Source organism: Trachurus japonicus, chromosome 9 (genome assembly GCF_045865225.1).
Source record: "Trachurus japonicus isolate A0001 chromosome 9, Traja_1.0".
NCBI lineage: Eukaryota > Metazoa > Chordata > Actinopteri > Carangiformes > Carangidae > Trachurus > Trachurus japonicus.
This window is the reverse complement of record NC_140915.1, coordinates 23,752,281-23,766,361: the sequence shown is the minus strand read 5'-3', so window position 1 is coordinate 23,766,361 and position 14,081 is coordinate 23,752,281. Positions and strand designations below refer to the sequence as shown.

The following is a 14,081-nucleotide window of genomic DNA, read 5'->3' as shown; positions in this document are numbered from 1 at the left end:
ACCTTTGAGCTGTCTTATTCAGATCTACAGGTGACAATGACTGTCAGCCCTTGAGCAATGTAGTTGACCCCTACACACACACACACACACACGCACGCACATACACAGAGAACTATATGCATATTGATGTTTCTGTCACGATAAAACCAACACACAAAATTAGACAAAAACGATGCATCATACTTGCAATGATAAAAAAATGACTGATAATTTCTAATATAAACATTTACAGAGTACCTTTTTTCGTCATAGAAATAGATAATAGAAAAACCCAATAAAAACCAGCAATTTAAACCAATCAGCTTTATGTAAAACAGTCGATGCATTTCCACGAACCGTCTCAATTTGAAAGTGCAAACTTATAAATAGTAAAGAAAATGCCAATCTTAAAGGTGAGATGGAAAAACCTTTTTGAGCATAAGTTGTGGCGCTATACTATATCATGCCCCAGGGAGCCAGCTCCAACCGAGAGGCAGACTGTTGGAAATCCGTTGACACAAAATCCAATTAAATGTGTACAACATCACAAAACGGAAATACAGACTATCTGCGATCGTGTTTTGTTGACTTTTCAAAGAGTTTGTGCAAAATTGCCATTGGAGAGCTTCTATTTTTGTGGCTGGCAGAGTAGCTGCGTAAGAGATGAAACTGAAACCGTAGCTTGTGGCTTCGAATGATTGTACAGTATTTAGACATTTGTACACTCATTAATAACTCTTGTAATTCTATACCCTCATCACCTACCATAGGTTTCCTCTGCACTTCCAAAAAGACAAGCTTGTTGTACCGTCTGGGCCCACATGTCGTATTGGCCTTGCACAACTGAACACATTTACATACTCCTTTTTACCGTTTCATTCAGCATCATCTAAACACAAACAATATGCATTCACTATACCATACTGTTCACAGCTATATGGACCTATTTCAAAGGAAGATGTTTTTACCTGTATTCTTCCAAAAGGATTCCTGTAGGTTTATGTATGACCACCGCAATACGGTCTCACTTTTAAATATTGTTGGTATCACTTGTTTACAGCAAGCCAAACTGTTTGACTGCTAATGTCATTCACTAAGACTCTGTTATGTTAGATGGTGTTTGTTGGACACATGCTGCTTCAAAAAAGCAGAAATACCGCAACAGTTAAGAGAGTTGATTTATTTTATTTTTGATGTGACAGCTTCAATACACCGCTTATTATCTTCTCTGAAAAGTTTCCCATAGCCTCACAGACAACTTCATATAACTGCTGCTCATGCCCAACATCATGGTAAACTCTTTTCATGATTTTTCTTCAACAGTGTTTTGTGCCTTAGAAGCCAAACATGACACTCGTGTTTGTGAAGCTACAAATGACACAAAGAAAACCCCCAGACAGGCACCGTGATTTTGAAAGAATGCAACTCCATTCATTTTCTCTTTTCTCTTTTGTAATAGGGGAACACAGAGACTGACTAATGTATGTTTGTACAGCACGCAAATACATTAGTCAGTCTATACAATGTGTCCATATCATTACACTGCGCACACTGAAGCTTTTTCTTCTGCTAACTAGGCAGTCACAGCCAGATTTGTTTTAGCACCAAAATCTAACTCTGTCCTCCTTAACCATTATCAAACACACACACACACTCACACACACAAAACACACTTTGACAAACACATAACACATAAACCATTAAAGACTAATTGAATCTAATTTATTTAGTTTTCTGGAAAGAACTTCCCTAAGCCCCCTCAATAAATGACACTCTGATACCGTTTTACTCTCTTTTCAAACACAATTAAAAAATAATATATAAATATATACACACTGCAAATGACATGCATATAAGGAGTTCATTTTGGAGCCCGATCTCAGGTCATTAGTAACCCACCATGACGCTGTGGAGTTGGAGGGTCCGCTGGCGACACACAGGCCTCTGGCCATTTATTCTATATTAAGTCTCTAATGGGCCCCCTCTCTCTCTCTCTCTCTCGCTCCTGACACGCAGCATGTAGGCACAGCGCTGGTAAAATATGCACAGAAAGTCCGGTGCGCACACACAGACAAAGCCATTCAAATGAATGGTTATTTATTCGCTAAACGAGGATCTGGGTGTTTAATGTTCCTTGGACGTTAGGTAGTTTTCTGGGGGAGGCAGAGCCATACCCCTACGGCTACAGACATCATTTATTTTACACATAGCCTAATACTGCACGCTAGGCAGCCGCTGAGAAAAATGGGCTTTGGAAGTGAGAAGGAGATATAAAAGAAATAATGAATGATTTTTTTTGGGGGGGTGAACACATTAGAAGTTGCAGCAGGCAGAAAAGCAAGGGGTGGCTTAAAGGCTTAAAGCACCCTCTGTGTGTGTGTGTGTGTGTGTGTGCTTGTGTGAGTGTGATTGCAAATGCACAGAGGAAGAACAAGAGAGCGTCAGTGATAGAACGATCAAGAAGTTAACACAAATGTGTATGAACATTTTGTGTACGTTTCAGTGTGTGTGCACCGGATTTTAGGATATCAGCAGGGAGGAAGGTGATGCCTGGTTGTGTTTGAGGCTCTCAGGCCTCCATCTACATCTCATCCGAATGCAGAGCAGCACAACATCAGAGGGGCTCCTGTACCTCCCCCACTTGGCATAGCACAGGTGTGATGCATCCAAAACTCAAAAGCCATCAAAAGTAACTTTTAAAAAGAGAAACATGTACATCTATTGTTCTGTTTGCACGATGTAAGGTTTTTTTTCTCTTGTATACAGCTGTACAGTTTATCAAGAGCTTCTTTCAAAGCAACTCAGAATAGGACGTGTACTGACTGACACCCCAATGTAATCACCATAATATATCTAAAGAAAAAATCTGACTAAAGAAAATTTGTTGATGTAAGAACTAATTTATATCTAAAATAATAAGTGTTTAACAGTGTGAGTCTTAAAATCAGAAACTTTATCCCAGTTAGCATGATTTATCAACTGAACTTCAGGTGAGTTATCTTGACTTTCTGGGTCCAATTACAACAGAATTAAACAAGGTCACCAATAAACAAAGCTAGGCATGAAAAGTTCGATTCGAGTTCGAAAATGTTAAGCTTCTTTTTTCTTTTCTTTTTTTAAATAATGAAGGCTTACCTGCTTATCTGTGGTCACTGAGGACAGAGCGACGGTCATCTCCCCATCAGAGAACTCCCGCAGCTCAGCTGTAAGCAGCTGCTCCAAGTCTACATACAGCCAGTACACACAAACAGACTAACAGTTATGTAAAACACACAGAAAATGATACAACAACAATCCCACAACAGACAGGGGGAAAAAAACACAAGTTGTGAATGCCCTCTTCCGAAGTGTGAGGTAATCGAAAGGATGTCCGAGCACTACAACACTGTGACAAAAGAGGGTTCAGACTTAACTTTTAGCAACTGTGGGACTTAACAGTTATGTCGATAGCAGATCAAGGAGGGGGCCCTCCACTGCTGTAAATGTGTGTGCTACACACCAGGACTCCACTCACACAGATGCTTTATTAGATGTTTTATGCATGTGCATGCACACACTGTGCTTTGACTGACAGCTCCCTTGTTCACCCGCTAGCTATGTTGCCCCATTTAATTGTTATTAGTTTAGAGCATATAGTGACACCACATATTTCAGCAGCACCTGTGTGATTAGCCAATGTTGCATAATATGTTTAAACAGGTGCAGATTGTTGTTGTTGTTAGCTCTGCTCTAATTAAGTGGTTGTCACTTCCAGAAGTTTCAGTAGCTGAAATACCATACCTTACAATGGCAAATAAGGTTAATTATTAGTCCTTGTATTATGGATTTTTAATCCTTGAAGGTTTTATATTTGTATAATTTTCCTGTTTTCATTCATGTGTGAGGGCAGCACCATCTTTCCCTCTTGTATCCAGTTCTTATGATATATTCATACATGCTAAAAAAAAATCATCAACAATGCTTGTAGTTAACAGAGGAACTTGATGAATGACAAATTTTAGTTTGTGGTCTTCATTAGAGACGACCTAGTTTGACCTCTTTAGATTTTTTCCTTTCTTCATGCTTCTTGAAAGTAAATGAATTTGTGCCAGAAATGTTACTTTGAGTGTTTTTGATGAGACTCCAACACATGTTTCCTGACATATTTTACACATTACCAAAGTATTTAGTTTAGTATCTCACTAGTTTGATACCAACTACTTGTTAAAATTGGAAAGAAGATTGTACGTCCCAGGCCTCTGCTATCACAACATCTGCCATTAAAAAGCCAGATATATTTGATTCTTCACCTGTTGTCTTTAATTTGCTTTATACCATCACTTTGTGTATCCTGAATGAGATGACAGTGTGGTGAGATTGATAGAGAACTGTACAATTATCGTCATTATGGATTTGCACATGCACATTTTAATATCAAAGGTTATTATATCTATGCTATGGGTTACCCCATTGCTTCACTTCATCAGGCTGACCTGCAGTGATGTCACTCCATTCCTCCAAGGATCTCATGAGCTCCTCCAGTTGTGCTGACCGACGGCCATGGTTGATCCACAAAGCTCCAATTTGCAGCCGCAAGGCCTCTGCAGATACAAGAAAACACATAAACAACATATCTGGGTGTGTCCAGCATGCAAATACAGGCTCATGGTCGTAAGTTCAATGTAGGTTCAGGAACAGGGACAACATAACAGTTTTGTCAGGATTTTCTGCCTCCCTCTTTGTGCATTTGTTCATTCAAGTCTAGACCTCATAGAGTTTGTATATAAAACTATCACAAAAGCAGCACAGTAAGAGGTATAAGATTCAATGATCATTCAATGTTTGAGGTTTGTGAGCTACTTTGAAAGCTTTATATTTTTGCGCTGTCCATGCTCCACCAATTATTTCCACCAAATAGATAGTTTATTGAAAACATGTAGTGCCATACTACAGTAAGTTACTATATAATTTTTATTCAGGAACATTTTGTGGGGAAGTTGATCAATTTGTGAATTCCCAGACTCTGACTGGTCAGAAATAGCTAATGCTGAACTCAGTATATAAACCTATAAAATGTTTAATACCTCTTGTGATAAAGCCTTCTTGTAACATAAGTAGGAAACAGCAGGGATTGGGTTTTGCTACTAACCTGTTTAGGTATCAATGAACCTCAAAATGCAGTACATCATTCTCCTGCTCTAATCATTTTTCCCTGTCTGTATCTGCACTTCGTTTGCTCTTTCGCTCCTCCAACTCCATCCACCTTAATTCACTTTTACTCTATCTGGCCGTTCCCTCTCTTACTGTAAATCACTGTGAGAGACGGCAGAGAGGAAAAGAAGCTGAGCATTATTGAACAGAGATCAGTCATGTCTCCTGCCCAGCCTTTCATGGCTGCTTAACATCAACAAGTTGAGCAGCTGTTTCGTAGAGACACACACATACACACACACACACACACACACACACACACACACACACACACACACACACACACACACGTTATGTAGTGAGACTGGAGAGTTTTACATCTCATTCATACAGTAAAACCTCGGCTTGCTTACATTTTATTCCTAGTGAAGAAATGTTCATTAGCATGCACTGTCCCTCCCAAATAAACTAATAATAATAGACAGGCTTTAATACTCTGCTCCCTCTTGACTTATTATTTTCTCTGATTTTGGCATTCCCTTTGTCCCTTTTTATAAATTAGTTTTATTATTTTAGTGAAAAATAATACTAGTGCACCTGATAAAAAAAACAACAACAACTCAACGGACTAAACCAACTTAAATAAAAAAGACTCACATTATGGGACTCTGTGTGTCTTTCTGTGTTCTGCCTTACTCACATTCACCATCACCCTCATCTCTCTCTTTCTCCATCTCTCCTGGTGAGTGTTAAGCGAGTCATGTCAGCGGATTTGTGTGTGTCCTCCTTCATCGCCCCATTACTCCCCCTGGGGGGTGCCTGTGCCTCCCTCACCTCCAAGAATCTCCCCCAGCGTTGCTCTGATGTGCTCCACTGCTTCTTGAAGAATCTCCCTGGCGACTGTCGTCACCGCCGATGATGCCCCATCATCCCCTGCATCCGGCTGCCCGTCGTGATGGACCACGCGCAGGATGCTGGACTCCAAAGTGTGGTACTCAGAGCTAGGAGGGTGAGAAGACAGGGGGGTGAAGGAGATGTGGATGGCTGCAGGGGAAAGAGCAATGATTGTGAGGCATTTGCATAAATACAACTTCCCTTTGGGTCATGAGGGATGAACACATGCAGGCCTGAAGTACACATCCAAACTCTTACTCTCATTTTTTGCATCAACAAATACAGTCTTCTCAGCCAGGACCCACTGTGTCTGGATATGTTTGTGATGGGCATGTATGTGCGCTTCAACATTGACTGTACACACATTAATCAGTGTTGGTCCTACGAAACATAAAACATCCTAAAACCTCTGAACCTGCTCCAGGTAAAATTTTAATAGCTTCCCCGGTGGTTTATTCATAAAACAGTTAAAGATTAGCAGACGTTATCAACAGACTGACCTGGTGGGCAGCGTGTTGGCATGATTTGCATATTATTTGAGTGTGTTTACCGGCCCAGAAGTCCATCCCTCAGCAGTGTGAGTGAGAGTTTTCTGGTGTGATGAAGCTTCACCAGATCTACATCCTCCCTCCACAGCAGCGAGCTCTCACAGATCTTGAACCTCTGTAGATACCTCACCGTATCCTCAGGCAACACCGGATTACGATCCCGGCCACACAACAGTGGCAGATACACTCCACCTGGCGTTTCCTTCTGGAAAACACAGACACACCAACCGGATGCACTTCGGAGATTACAAAATAAAACTATAAAATAATAACAAGACCACAATTTTGTGATTATCATATTTGTGTAATATACCACCTAGTGAAAATATCTGGGTAGACAATCAAATGACAGTTAAGTTAACAGTTAACAACAAATGAAGCAACTCAATAGATAAATCTATGCATATTTATAGTGGACAATATTGGACCTTCTTTAGCCCACACAGCAGTGATGTGGGGAAATCTTCCACCTTACTGACACTCTTGTGTTTGGCATGTGATTAGTTACAGTAGATAGTACGGTATACAAGAAAGTATATTAGTTTACAATGAAGGCCAGCTGTTTGTTCTGTATTTCCACAAAACTAGTTGCTCATGAGACTAATAGTCATAACAACATGGTTGTTTTCAAGGTTTGGAGATTAGTACAAATCTCTGCCATGTCTACCACTGTATTAAACAATAAACAATAACCAGAAAACAACATTATATTACAAACGTATAATAGTAACTAAGCAATTTAACCAAACAAAACATGGTTGATTTTTGACAATGTAATGAACAAAGGAAATGAAAGAGCTGCTTATAAATTAAAAAGAAAAGTGATAAAGGTGGGATGACAGCTAGATTAAAAAAAAAAAGTATTGTGGAGAAAAATATTTTGAACAAGGTGTAACATGTTTTTAAGCAGAAAACACAGCTGAATTCATGTTACCTGGCTGAGGTGGAGGGCTAAGCACAGCGTTGCGGCCACAGTGTCAACATCTGGCTCCGGTCCACCTAAAACAGCATGGATTGGTTCTTCTGATGCATCTGCCTGGAAATGCACACAAGCATAGAGCACTAGCTTGAATGAGTCTCTGGCTTTGTTGAGATCGCATGATCGCATTAGACGACGGCAACACTAAACATTAATAATGAAGAAGAACATTGTATTTACAGTCAGTAAAGCAAAGCTCCAAATATATACGTAAACTTTCTCGCGGTTAACTCAGAGTAACATGCTTTATCAGATAAGTGATGAGTTCCATTAAATCTACTAAACAATGCAGATAAACACTCACCATTTATGTTAAGTGGACATTAATGACAGCTCCATTACTGAGATTAAACATTCATCTCGGAGTGAAAAAGGGCAGAAAATTAAGTTTCCCCCATCATTTGTTTTGGTATTGGTCTTTAATGTGGAAGACATTTTATGAAACCATTCCTGGGTTTCATAGCCTGATTACAGCATTGGTGTTTAAGCACTTGTCTTTGTGAGAATGTGAAAAAATAGTAATAAAATGTTTCATAAATTCAAATTATTACAAGAGAAATTAGCAAAACCTTCTTCTTTAATGAGCCTTCATAACTTACGCTTGGTGAAAGTAAAAGGGAAACAGTGTAAAAATTCATAGTAATCTGAAACAAAATCACCAACAGCCACCCTGCTCTGTATGTGTGTGTTGTCTATTTGTTTTATCTAAGCACAGATAAGCTGACTCACCACTAGTACAAGCCTGCCCTGCAGCCTGCACCATTAATCAAGAAGCAAAATGTGGATACAATGAATATCGTGTCTATCTGGAGCTCATCTTAATGGGCTTGTAGCACGCTCTGATGGGAGAGAATGGCGGAGCAGTGGAAGGGAAGAAGCGAGTTGCAGAGACAAAGACTGGCCTTGACTATTCATGTTCACTGGTTTGATTCTTGCAGGTGGCCCAGAGTGATCGTAAGCTCAGCTGTAACAGGATAAACAGAGTTTATGGCTGAAATGATTGATGATTAGGTCTCCCCTGCCACAACGAACAAATAATCATTTGTTTATTTCATTCTTGTTTATTTATTTCATTAAAGCATACTGTTATAATGAGAAAAATAGTTGTATTAAAGAGGTATACCTAGATAAGAGTCTTTTATTTTATTCACATTCAAGCAATGCTGCTTGAACATGAATCAAGAGAATCAAACAATAAGCAAGCATTTTGGTTAATGAGTGGATCTCGAGTGGCAGAGCTTTTGAAACTAACTTTCCCAGATTAGCAGTAGTCTGATTGTGTAGTCAGTGCATTAAAACATTCAATACATAGTCATTTTAACATCAGGGACTGTACAGCTTTTCTTGAATTGTGTAGGGGCAGCATAGCGAAAGAGTGGTAAGCACTGTTGCCTCTCAACAAGGTTCTGGGTTTGATTCCTTCAACTCAGACTATAGTGACCTGTCCATACCCAGCCCTCGGGACCCTGCAGTTTAGACAGTGGATGGATAATTTCTTAAATTTGTGTAATTTGTGGGCGTGTCAAATATCAAAATCTGTTCATTTAAGGGAGTTTAATGTTAAGGTTAGAGAAATAATTGGTGTATAAAAAGTAGAGTTGTTTCTTGCCTGTGTGCCAGATGAAATAAGTTGGTGGGGTGTGGGGTAGTGAGAGAACAAACTGTATAAAGGAAGTGGGGCTGGGGATTCCAGACACTGGTGATTAAACTAAGAATGAGAAAGTAAAAGGTGCAGTGAGATTGGAGAAAGCAGGGCTCTAAGTTGGAAAGGGGGGGGGCTGAAATTTGGGGCATATGGACAGCAGAATGATAAGTGGGAATGGGGAAAGAAAGGGGGCAGGACAGGTGAAAGTAATGTGATAGGGAGAAGGAACGAGCAAGAAGGAGGAAGACCTTAGATAAGAGGGAGTGAAAATGTGAGTCAAAGAAGTGAGAGGGGAAGGGAGGAACAGAACAAGAAGAAGGTGTGTGGTGGTGGTGGTGGTGGGGGGGCTATATAGCATCCTCCTTCATAGGAGAGAGAGAGGGAGAATAAATCAATACTAAATGGCCAGAGAAAAGGAAGCGATGCATTAGCAGGAGAAAAGGCCACTCAGTGTCTATGTGTCTGTTCTCCTGCGGGAGAACACTGGTGTGTATGTGTTTGCACGCATATATTGGCCATCTGATATCCTTGAGCTCCATCTCCCTGTCTCTTCACGTTCAACTCTTCTCTTCCCTTCCCTAACCCTTCTCTTCTCTTCTCTTCTCTTCTCTTCTCTTCTCTTCTCTTCTCTTCTCTTCTCTTCTCTTCTCTTCTCTTCTCTTCCCTAATCTACCTGCAGATTTGAAGCATTTACACTGATTGGAGTAATTAGAGCCTCCTCAAGTATATTAAAAGTATATTTACAAAACATGTCACCAGTTCATCATGGTCATCAGACAGATACTTGAATCTCTGGGAGTCTCAATTTCTACCTGAGCAGCATGTCTCTGGGTGGTGGGGGAACATGAAACACCAGGAGGAGGATAAAAAAAGCTGGGCTGACAATGAATGGCAAGTCAATGCTACTCAGCTTCAATATCACTATTTACATCACATTAATGTAGAATTAATGCTTTTAGAAAACAACAACATTGCAATACCTAGTGCACAACAGGTTTGTAAACCTTTTTTAAAAATCCTTGACTTATGAAAGATGGGATAGATACCCTGCTAAAGAGCATGCTGATCCAAACAAGCTGCCTCTTCAAAAGTTGTTTTTGGTTTATTTGTGCCAATAAATGCTTTTAAGTTATTGCACTTTCCAAGCCAGCCACACTTTTAAAATTAGGAGAGCCTAGAAAGCCTTGAAAGTGAAGCCAGTCTGGTCCACTTTTTCATCAGGCAGTTTGTTTAATGTCTCAACAATAATGTGCTGTAGTAAACATTAACAGGGTTGAAAAGTGATAAATGGATGTTAGCACCCCCTAGACACATATAAAGTTTGAGAGTGACCTAGGGTTTTGCAATGATTAAACTTTTGTTTAAAGCACAAAGTGAAAGCCAAATTCAAAGTAGTCCTACAAATGTGTGTGTGTGTGTGTGTGTGTGTGTGTGTGTGTGTGTGTGTGTGTGTGTGTGTGTGTGTGTGTGTGTGTGTGTGTAGTGTGTGTGTGTGTGTGTGTGTGTGTGTGTGTGTGTGTGTGTGTGTGTGTGTGTAAGTGTGTAGACTCAGATGCAGGAAGTCCACTCAGCACATTGGTTCAGCTCTATGCCAAATGATGTATGAGTGAAGGATGGAGAGCTGTGGAGCTGCACAGAGAAAAACTGAGGGAGAGAGAAAGACAGATTCAGTAAGCAATAAGGGCCAGGCCAATTAGAGGTATGGGTGTTCTGGACAGAGGCCATCCAGATAGATGGAGAGAGGAGGGGGGGGGCAGTAAAAGAGCAAGTCATCAAAGTTTATATAGGAGAGCTGGGAGAGAGATAAATTGTCTATGTGCATGTACTATGTGTGCGTGTGAGGGGGGAAATGGTTGATAGTCATGTGCTACACTTTATCTGCAACCTCCATGACTCTCATCAGTTGCCCTCCTTATCACTCAATTACCCTGCCGTGCTCTGATCTGTGGATTTGCTTCTTTGATCTTTCTTCTCCTCAGCTTTCCCTCCGTTTCTGTGAAGTGCAGCGCAGATAAAAGCCCCAAGTCCTCTTTTAAATTTCATCCCTGACAGGCTTGTTTGTATTGTCCTGACGAGACACCTGTTTACATGAATAAACTGGTGATTCTGAGCACTGTAAACATGGCTGAAGTGACAACTAATCAAGAGAGTAAAGCAAATATAATCATGTAGCCTGGGTGACAGCATATTGGTGTCTATGTCAGAACATTTTCTCACATCCTTTATAAATAAAAAATGATTAAGTTTATGTTCATGTTGTTTTTTTTCCAACTCCAAAAGCATGTCAAATCAACAGCTGCATATCATCACCTATCTAAAGGACTGACTTAGACACACAGTGTTTATCTGCTGATGAAGACCATGTGATATGATTAAATGCCCCAGAACATGTACTAAATGGACCTTAAAGTAGGTCTGTTTTCAGGTGCACCTGTGCCTGCAGAGAGTGGAAATTGGTGATATAAACATCGGTAAATCATATTGCAACTCTGTGTTTGGATATCCAGTTTCTGTTTGTGTGTGGATGTGGATGTGCATGCACATGTGCATACATATTTGTTGTGTCTAGTTATGTGCATTCATGTCTTTCCACCCATTTGTGATGCATTCAAACAAAACCAGGTTAACGTAATGAAATAAACTGCAGAATCATTACTATTAACCAGCTCTTCAGCATCTGCCATAAGGAGGAGGGGTGTTTCTGATCAATTTCTGGCACTGACAGAGAAATTAAGTGAAACACAAGGTACAGCCAAAAAAAAAAAAAAAAGCAAAGATAACTTAAGTGCAGCCAATATCAACTGGGAACAAACTCATCGTAAATACTTTGAGGGGATGAGAACATTCATGTTTACAGCTCAAAACCTTTGAAAGACATTATGGCCATGCTCTGCAACTGGTAATACAGTCATGCCATTTAAACAAGCACATGCAGAAAGAGCAGATTTAGGGGCCCCATGGCCTCAAGGTATGTGCATGATCCATGAAAGGCTCCCTACTGTGATCGTCTGTGCAACTGTTGCTCTACTAGCAGGCCAAATGTATACACACCAAGACTGTATGTGAAGTACCACATACTGCATCTGTAACAATATGGAAGCATGTGTGCCCCAGAGACACACACAAAAAAAAATACAAACACTGCTGCACAGTGGCTGCACAGTCTTTTGGTCTGTATGAATTACGTTGTCCATTATTTGCATGAGTTTTTTCTTTATGTGTGAACAGATATTCAGCTCAGGATCAAATGCAAATTATGAGTCAGTATCTGCAGAGCCGCCAAATAGCAGGGAAGGACAGCCGCTGGCTAAACTTGTTGATGTCACGCCTCTCCCTCATTAGAAATCAGCTCCTCATTCAAATTCACACATCATGATGTTCCTGGAAACACAACGAGCTTATTATACGGGGCCAAACACGCCTTCCCGTCCCCCGTACTGCCATATTGTCGATCTACAGGTGCTTGGGGAACCGAAAGGGACGTGAGAGGCTTTTTTGGCGTGCGCTTTTTCAGCAACAGGACCGCAGCCTGTAGCAGAGCAGTACAGCAGCCTTCTCGACATGGTCTCGTTCATTATAGGCTACCCACAACCTGGTGTTAACGCCGCTGAGGGCTTTTAACTCACCGCGAGTCTGCTCTGGACCCTCCGCAAATACTCTTCCATGTCGGCCTGCGTCGCTACGGTGCCGCTGCAGATCTCTCCATACACCCAAGTTTCGGCAATAAGGCTGCTGGTGTGTGTTATGTGTGTGTGTGTGTGTGTGTGTTTTTTCTCTCCGCTTCCGAGTCCCCCCGCTGCGCTCGCACTGCAGCACTCTCTGCTACTGCTGCTGTGTGTGTATGTGTGTGTTTGTGAATGTGAATGTGTGTATGTGTGTGTGTCTGTGTGTGTGAGAGAGCCGTCGGACCTCCCCTTCTCTACGGGGTGAACCCACGACACCGAGCAGTGGGTGTGACGGGCAGGAAGAGGAGATCCGACGGAGGCGCGCTCGGTGATTCAACCGCGTTCCCTGCGGTATTGACCCCCCCCCCTCTCCCCTCTCCCCCCTCCGTGTATGGCTATCGCACAAACGTGTAGCCGCCCTACACACACAAACACACGCACCTATCCTATCCCGCACATAGCCTCGACGTCCACCAATTGTAGGGGACCCACGCAGTGGTGACTGATGAACACAGCAGCGCTCCAGCACCACGGACAGCAGCAGCCTTCAATGGCCGGCGGCTGATTTCAGCACCTGAAGCTGAGCCGCACATGTTTTGTTGGTGTGTTTCTGTTTTTGCCGCAATATGATCGAAACCAAAGCCAGAATCAAAGCACACTGACACTGCGCTGTCCTTCTGGTGTGCGAGTGCGTGACAGGAAGCACTTCAATTAATATGAGGCATGGCCGTGTGAGAGAAGACACAGAGCGGACAGAACCCCATCTCTCTCTCTCTCTCTCTCTCTCTCTTTCTCAGACACGCACGCACGCACGCGCACACAGTCGATCAGTCCAGAAACTTTAATATTTATGGAAGATACATTTATCATTTGGCCATGTCTTATCTTTGCAGCCATTAAGAGGCCCTGGGGTAAAAATATATGTTTTGTGCCCCTAGTGGCCCCGACTTATTCCTCTCTGCGGCACGTAAGAAGTATTCCTAGATAAATTTGGCCCTGAGCTTTCCATGGAGCAGTCAGTTTAGACACTGCTAAGCTTTATTTAGACACAGGGGCCAATAAACCCCTACCGTTTTTTTCTTCTTTTTTTTTTTACCTCTTCTCCAAATTTGATGTTAATCATTCAGTTATTAAAACCCAATCATCAACCACGAGCTTTAGGGGCCGTGGGGATCTGACACAACTGGACAACTGATGATTTTTGCTAAACATGACAAAATTATACTTTGGTCCAAACTGTA

At 41.4% G+C, this 14,081-nt stretch overlaps 1 protein-coding gene across 10 annotated transcripts in view; it reads right to left on the bottom strand.

Moving 5' to 3' along the window:
* Positions 1-13,136, bottom strand: part of LOC146981446 (uncharacterized) — a 34,022-nt gene extending 20,886 nt beyond the window's left edge. For 9 of the 10 annotated variants that reach the window (XM_085786645.1, XM_085786649.1, XM_085786648.1 and 6 more), the window contains exons 1-6: positions 12,802-13,008; positions 7,486-7,587; positions 6,554-6,756; positions 5,944-6,110; positions 4,452-4,559; positions 3,115-3,203 (exon numbers count right to left, since the gene is read on the bottom strand). In XM_085786645.1, the coding sequence (XP_085642771.1) occupies positions 3,115-3,203; positions 4,452-4,559; positions 5,944-6,110; positions 6,554-6,756; positions 7,486-7,587; positions 12,802-12,840 (708 nt within the window). In that variant the 5' untranslated portion in view covers positions 12,841-13,008. Of the gene's footprint in view, positions 1-3,114; positions 3,204-4,451; positions 4,560-5,943; positions 6,111-6,553; positions 6,757-7,485; positions 7,588-12,801 lie in introns of all 10 variants that reach the window. The other variant, XM_085786651.1, reaches the window with a different exon arrangement.
* Positions 13,137-14,081: the final 945 nt, after the last annotated feature.